This window comes from Copadichromis virginalis, linkage group LG7 (genome assembly GCF_057382275.1).
Source record: "Copadichromis virginalis isolate Kocher_CV1m ecotype Utaka linkage group LG7, C_Virginalis_male_GT1.1, whole genome shotgun sequence".
Taxonomy (NCBI): domain Eukaryota; kingdom Metazoa; phylum Chordata; class Actinopteri; order Cichliformes; family Cichlidae; genus Copadichromis; species Copadichromis virginalis.
Window position 1 is genome coordinate 18,681,351 of NC_140624.1, and position 7,582 is coordinate 18,688,932.

The 7,582-nt window shown below is 38.9% G+C and overlaps 1 protein-coding gene across 1 annotated transcript; it reads right to left on the reverse strand.

Annotated features, from left to right (window-relative positions):
* Window positions 1–1,607: 1,607 nt before the first annotated feature.
* On the reverse strand, window positions 1,608–6,202 carry szl (sizzled). Its single transcript, XM_085462340.1, has 4 exons — window positions 2,864–6,202; window positions 2,584–2,750; window positions 2,356–2,448; window positions 1,608–2,246 (listed from the first exon to the last, which is right to left on the reverse strand). Exons 1-4 carry the CDS (start codon window positions 3,142–3,144, stop codon window positions 1,936–1,938), a joined length of 852 nt encoding a protein of 283 aa, XP_085318466.1. The 5' UTR covers window positions 3,145–6,202; the 3' UTR covers window positions 1,608–1,935.
* Window positions 6,203–7,582: the final 1,380 nt, after the last annotated feature.

A 7,582-nucleotide genomic window follows, 5' to 3' on the forward strand; every position in this document is an offset into this window, starting at 1 on the left:
AAACATTTTCAACTGCAGTGTGAATCATTAAAATGCACTGTATCAGTGAGCCCTAGACCCTTGTTGAAGCTGTACTAGTTGATCCTGATTGTGATCCCGTTACATGCTCCAGTAGTTGTGACAGGAGCTCATTCCAGACCCACAGATAACGTCAGAATCAACCCTGTCAGTTGTTGTTGTTGCATGTGAAAGAAAAGCTTAAATAACTTGTTGCTTTAAAACATCACTCCAGTCACCATACCAAAAAAATGTCTTGCTACTATGATTGAGTGACATTACTTATCTTAACCATATGTCTTTATCATTAACAACATCATGAACTCACTTTCAGTCTTTGAGTATTCTCTTGGTCACGTGGTGTTTGGTTACCATGTGTGGAACTTTCTGTTGGTTAAGAAAGAAATAATATTTTTGTTTTGTGAACACGGGGAAACAAACTACACAATTATAGTTTTGTTTTAATGGCAACTCAAATGAGGGTGGTTGATGATGATAAATGAATGACAGATAAAGGCTAATGGGTAATGATTGATGATCATTGTTAAGCATGAAAAAACCCCACAAATTTAGCATGCAGGTCTGTGAGATGCCATACATTCTTGAAGACTGTTGTGTGACTCTATGAAATAGAGAGATCTGAATGGAAGGGAACATGGAATCCCGCCTGTCCATCGGGACCAGCGCGTTGCCACGCATTGAAAATTCAGGCATGAACAATTAGAAAGAAAAAAAAAACACCATTCTTAAATTCCACAAACACAAATTTGTTTGTAGTGGATAAAAATGATATTTTCATGTCATACAATTTGCTTATTTAGCAACTTAGCCAATGTACCCACACGGGAAAAAGTATTACAGACACTAGACTTACTCAGACATTTCAAATAAAGAACATTATTATTGGGGATAAATAAAAGATTTTAATTTGTTGCGCTTGTCTCCTATTCATTTTCAGTTCACATAAATGATTTTAAATAAATGACCATTATCAAAGTAACCTTCATCACATCAGACATGTGACACATTGTGTATTATATGGAATGCTGATGATTTTACTTCACAGCTATTCCCGAGGCTGAATTGGCTTTCACCAAAACAGTCAAATATTTAGCATTTATTTTAAACTCCAAGACAACATAAAACCCAAAAGGAGATTTTTCAAAAGTACCAAACACATCCATTGTTCATGAACTATGTCTGTTTGGCCGAGCTGTGAAAACAAGACTATTCAAATGTAAAGGGAGTGATTGATCTTCTCGTTAGCATTACACAGAATGGGCCTCACGCTGTGAACATAGTGATCAAGACATTTAAAACAGTTTGGCATCTTATGCAGAACAATTTATAGGCAATCCAATTTGTAACCATTACTGCATGCTAGGTGTTAGTTTTACATTGTATTATGCAATGTTTCAGAACAAGTGGCATTAGTGTGCCACCTTGTGGTGACATAAGTGTTAAGTGGTTTTTATTTCTGATTTTTATTAGTTCTCTCTTGTAAGAGCAATAACTAAATAACTGTTGTAATAAAGAGATAAACATACTAGGCTAAAGCAAGGCTTTTGAGCATAAGCATGAGGGAAAGAAACCTCACAAATATGTGGTTTCATAGGACGACTATTTTATTGTCATTTATTCCAAACAACACACGGAACATCATAAATACAGCTTTTAACAGAAAATATAATCTACTATAAATTTATATGTATAATACTATGTACAGGTTTCAGTGCGTCTTAATTCAGTGTGCTAACAAAAGCACTAACAAAGATGAAATGAGACGGCGACCTGCTCAGATGAGCAAATTGCTTGAGTCAGAGTCTGTTCTCATAACAATTACCCTCTTTTACAAATGCTTCTTAAAACCCAGTGCCACTGAGCTCCATCTGTGCCTCAAAACACAGATTTCAAGCTCCTGTTTTGGTCCATGTCCCTTCAACATCTGTGGTGCTTCCATTTTCGAAATGCCACTGCAATGTTTGCATCTTTTCTGTGCCAAGGGAAGACACGAGTCAGAGAAAGGGTCCCATCATGCTGCACAGAACCAGTCAGCACATAAAGCTGTGACCTCCCAGGACGCACAAGGGCACGGGCACATCTAACGTTGATAAGGAGCCACTGCTGGAGCAGATGCTGGGTGTCATAAGGCAACAGAGGACCCTGACGGATAAACTCGACCCGCCCCTCAATTTCAAATTCTGGCTCTCCTGTGGGTAGGCGAAGACGGTGGAGTTTGGCAGTAACAGCTGTAAAGGAAAAAATGAATAATAATAAACACCAGGAAAATCGGAAGTTGTGACAAAAACAAACAGATGTGACTATACCGCAGCTTTTTGAGAGATTTTTTGAACGTACCAAAATCATGGCTGCAGAAAGAATCCAAGATTGTTTTTGATTCAGGAGCCTCTTCCACATAAGGACAGTTTTGACAGGCAGATTTAGGCAACCCTGTGATAAAAATCAAACATTATTTAAAATAACTGTGGTAATCATAAAACAACCTGAAAGAGTAAGGAACTGGTTTTCTATTATTCCAGTGGAATTAAACATTATAATCCTTAATAATGAACATGTAGTCTTTACCTTTAGAAAAGATGCCAGGTTTTCCATGGTGAGAAAGACACATGTCTTCCTCAGCAGGGAAACGGTCACAGTCAAGAACATCAGGCCATGAGTGTCCTTGGCAGGCAAGCACTGGGGCACAGCTTTCCCTCACTGCCACACACAGACTACGGCAGGGCTGGATGAAACTGAACAAATAGCAACAAGATGTTACACAGTGAACAAACAAGATTACAACGGTCATGATTATTAAAGGAAAGAATAAAAAGAAAGCAAAGCTCAACACAGAAAATCTACTTACGTGTCAAGACAAACAGGGGCAATGAGGGAGCAGAGGAAGGCTTGTGCTTGAGGGTGGCAGCCTGTCTGCAACAGCGGCCTCCAATCCTCTGAATGTGGCACCACCTCGCTTTCCAGGCTACTGTGGCCCAAAAAGTTTGGCAAACGCATCTCTGAGTATCCAACATCTTTGCAGACATGCATCTTGTGGGGAATGGCAACACAACGAGTAGACTGACCCATGTCAAATGCCAGTAAAGGACAAGCCATAGTCATAAGAGCCACAGTGAAGAAAACAGCCATAATGTCAGGATCAGAAAGCCAAACCAGGAGAGGACACAAGGATAAACAGGGAGAGCTTTAAACCAGCTTTCTTGTTGCCAGTCTCTGCTGAAATGGCATGATATATATACAGCAAGGTCAGCCAGCCCCATGAGTCTGTAGGTCTGTTATCAACCACCAATCAAAGATGCAGAGACGTGTCTTTGGAGATAACGACTTGTTTTGTGATGACCGCAGACGACAGGGGGGGTCGCAGTAAGCAGATGGTGTGTGGAATAGGGGGGCGGGGAGGGGGAAACACTGGGGAATCCCAGCCCCAACTTTCACCACTCAGTTAAGTCACACGGTCTCCTGCATTCGCTTTTATAGGTCTACAGGGCACAAAAATGTTCATGAGAAAGAAAAAAGGAAAGTTTCAGTATTCAGGGGGAAAAAAGGTCATTTTGAATTTGATGGCAGCAACATTTCACACACACAGGGTGTGACATGTTGTGACAGGGTCACGTTTACGACTGTGTAGCATTACTGTTTTTTTAAACAATAGTCTGTAAATGTCTGAGATCTGAGGAGAGCAGCTGCTGGATTTTTGGGAGTGTTGTCCCATTTTTGCTTGTTATAAAATCTCAGCTGCTCAGCAGTCCCGGGTCTTCTTTTCCTATTTTTCATTTTATGATGCTCCGAATGGTTTTAGTTGGTGTAAGGTCTGGATGGCATTTAGGCCATTTCAGTGCACAGACTCTTCAACTATACAAAGCCACGTTGTAATAGCTGCAGTTACAGGTTTAGGATAGTCTTGCTAAAGAGTGAAAATTGTTTTGTCAGGATGCTGTTTTAAAGGTTGTATGTGCATTTAAGTATTAATGATGTGCTTTCACTTGTGCAGGCTTTTGAACTGAGTGGTGATAAGTTGGATGGTCTGTCTCCTCTTTAGTGTAGAGAATGTGGAGTCTATGTTTTGCAAAAATAATTTCAAATTTCTATTCATCTAACCGTGGAACATTTTTCCAGTTCGCTTCGGTCCATTTTAAATGACCTTCGGCCTGACATTTCCAATGATTTTCAGCCTTGCGCACAGAGATTTCTCCAGATTTGCGTAATTTTCAAACAATTTTATTTAGACGATTCATTAGATATTCACCAGTCCTTAACAAATTTATGTTAAGGAACTGTTCCACAATATTTCTGTGTTCTAACATTAATAAAATATGGGTTTCTAATATATAACAATCATTGCATTCTGTTTCTGTTTACACAGCATCCCAGCGTTTTTGGAATGCAGTTTGTGTATGAAGTTGTTTTGCATCTCTGAAAGTTCTATTTAAAAATAAATAAATGAGGTTTTGTAGACAGTCAGGCTGTCTCCCTTATACGGCAAGCCTCTTTCATGTGTTCCTGCTTCCTAATTGGAGACTCATCTGAAGAGCCTCCAGTTCTCATTAGCAAACCAGTGTCTCCTCTGGCACACCTGGCTTTGATCTACCAATAACCCAACCTCAGATCCAGATGTAAACTCTTTAATTTATCCATTTCATGGAATAGAAGCTGAGAAAATTCCTGTTTCATTAACCAATGCAGTGACATAATGACATATTCCAGATCAGTTTAGAGAATTTAGACCATTTCAATTCTTCTTTCTCTAGTAACATGTCCATAAATTTCCTATGTACATTTGAGGTGGGAAAAATATCCTGAGAAAATATGTCAAAGAATACCCTTAAGTTTTTTTTTTAACAAAATAATAACAATAAATAATTTAATAACGCAGCAATGTATAGCATTCACCGTCAGTGAGAATTATGCCTAAAGTGCATCCCAAAAACCCATTCAACAGACCAAAGGTCTCATCTTTATTTGTCAACCATAGATAAAGACACTCATTTGTCAATACAACAGAACTCCATTACAGCATCGTCATGTTTGTTTTGATGTCGTCTGTCTCTAGGTTTAGATCTGTATCTGAGGCTGATGCCACTAAGACTTTCTCTTACAAACAAGAAGGCTCTATCCTAACCAGCCTCCTGTGGCTGGTGATCAGAGATGACAAAGTAAAGTGCTTTCTGACTGACCACATTTGTGTGTGTCAACGCTGTCTGCTGTGAGGACAATGCACCATTGAGCCCTCCATGGTTGACAGCCCTCCAATGAGCAACAGCTTAGTCAACTTTTACAATCTGATGAGCGGAGACTGGTTCCAGAGCTTGGGTAGACGAGTACAGTCAGTAAGATGGGGACTAACTGAGCAACAATAGTTCAAGACTAATTTGGGAGAATAGGTCAACACATTTAACAAGCTCCCCCTGCTGAGTGCCCAGCAGGGATCTATTGTTGAGCCTAATGGATGCCTTGTAGACACAGTGTCTGTCTTGGTAATGTGTTGCCTGCCCCTACCTCAGTGAAAAGGTGATAGTGTAGTGATCCTAATACCTGAGCAGCTCTGTCTTAATACAGTAGACGGTCTAGCTTGGACAATTATCCCTTAAAGCCAACAATTAAGAGTAGCTTTAGCCATTTTCCTACATATTCTGCACCATCTGGCTTTCATAGACATTGAGCAGAGGATCTGTACGACCAAGTGATCAACTTTTAAGTTCAGGGCTGTCATATGGACTTAAACAGTCCATCATTACCTGTTACCATTTTCATTTAAGTTAAAGTGATTCTTACACTAAATACCTAAAATCGAGTAAGCTACGCATATATATTTATACGCAGAATTTTTAGTTTTTCAATGAATTTCCCTGTTTAAATGCATAAAATACAAATTTTCAGCTTGCAGCTTATAGAAATATAATTTATTGTCCCTCATTAGGTAAATGTATCATATTTAGCTCAGAATTATGTTTATTTCGAAGTTTCTACCCACATGAGGAATTTGTCTTGGTGTCATGGTGCAAAAATAATAGTGGTACAAAACTACATGGTATTTACAGTACATCTAATATACACATATCTATACAAGTACAATAAAAACAAGAATACTTTAAGTTAACTATTTATTGATTATTACCTACTTATCTACAAATTTTAGCTAGTAGTTCTAACCGCACATTCACTAATGATTACAAGAAAAAAAAAAAAAAAAAAAGGAAAAAAAAAAAAAAAAAAAATCAGCCAATGCTAGCTTGTTTTAACAGCTTATTGCTTAATGAGTTAATTCATGTTTTCCCCCCAACATTATTAACCAATCTTAGCTTTTGCGTTTTTGCTGTATATTTAGCTGGCCAAGACATTTCACTTTATGGCAAGTAGTTTTTTTTGTTTGAAGGGCTGATGCAATCTTTCCATATGTGATATAACCCCCTCCTCCTTTGGTAACCAACTTGTCTGCTCTGAGGAATTCACAGGTATGTCTTACCTCCTTACAAGCACCACCTGCTATAATAAAATAAGCACAAACTAGTGAGAATGCAGCTGGCACGGACTGTCCCCATTATGTGCTACATGTGAGCACATAATGCTGGTATACACACTGTCCTGGGACCAAAATAAACAAACCCACAAACACCCCGTGTGGGTTTATACTGTCTGCTTATTTCAGACACTGACTTTAGCATCTTGTGGGGAAAATAGTAACCTTTTTTCTATGTGATAATAAAAATTTGTTTTCCAGACCTTGGGTTTTAATCTGTGCATTTGAAAGTCTTAAATAATTCATTAATAGTAACTGTGCCAGCAAAACAACGTCACAACACATCATGCTTCAAAATCTAAGTGAGAAACCTGGCGGACTATAACTTAAGAACCTACAAAGCAACATTATTTTAAACAATATAAATGTGTATGGGTATTCTTCACTCTATGGTACAGCTATTATTGGAGAAGTGGGACACCAGAGGAAAAAAAACCAAACCCAAACACCTGAGGCATACATCAAAGACGGGGGTGTCTTTTGGAAGAAAAGAAAAGGGACTTTGTGTCTGAGCTGAGCTCTCTCACAGTTCAGATAAGCGTTATCCCCTCCCTGCTCCTAATAGACCCATTAACTTAAAGACACTGAACCCCCATTTTTGTCTTTTCTTTTCCCATTACTCCACCCACTGGGCTCCAGTAGGGCTGACGGTGAGTGTGCAGACTTAGACTCAATAGCACTCAATTGTCACATCCAGTCTCTAGGTCTTATGGGTAGACACTGTTATATCAACTTATGCAGACAACTTGCCCATAAAATCCGCAGACATCTGCTTAGGTTAATGCCCTCAATATACCAAAACCTTGTTTTGTTGTATCCATTTTCTCTTGATTATCAAAGAGCTGGCACCACATTACTTTCTTTTTGCTTTAAAAGCAAGGTCGATTCCATTCAAATAACTGTGGAACCATTACTGTGCAGACTGGGTAGATAAACACACTGGGACCATTAAGGTGCAATTCTTGGTAATTCACCCAAAAATCAGAACCATCTTATGCACTGTCAAGCACATCAACTTAATGGCAGGACACAAGAATGCTTGGGCCCTGA

Bases quoted from the DNA above. Each gene is read 5' to 3' on its own strand.
- szl (XM_085462340.1), bottom strand. From the start codon at position 3,144: ATGGCTGTTTTCTTCACTGTGGCTCTTATGACTATGGCTTGTCCTTTA. The intron at 2,449-2,583 runs GTAAAGACTACA...TTTTTATCACAG, and splicing joins ACCTGGCATCTTTTCTAAAG to GGTTGCCTAAATCTGCCTGT. The intron at 2,247-2,355 runs GTACGTTCAAAA...TTTCCTTTACAG, and splicing joins TTTCTGCAGCCATGATTTTG to CTGTTACTGCCAAACTCCAC.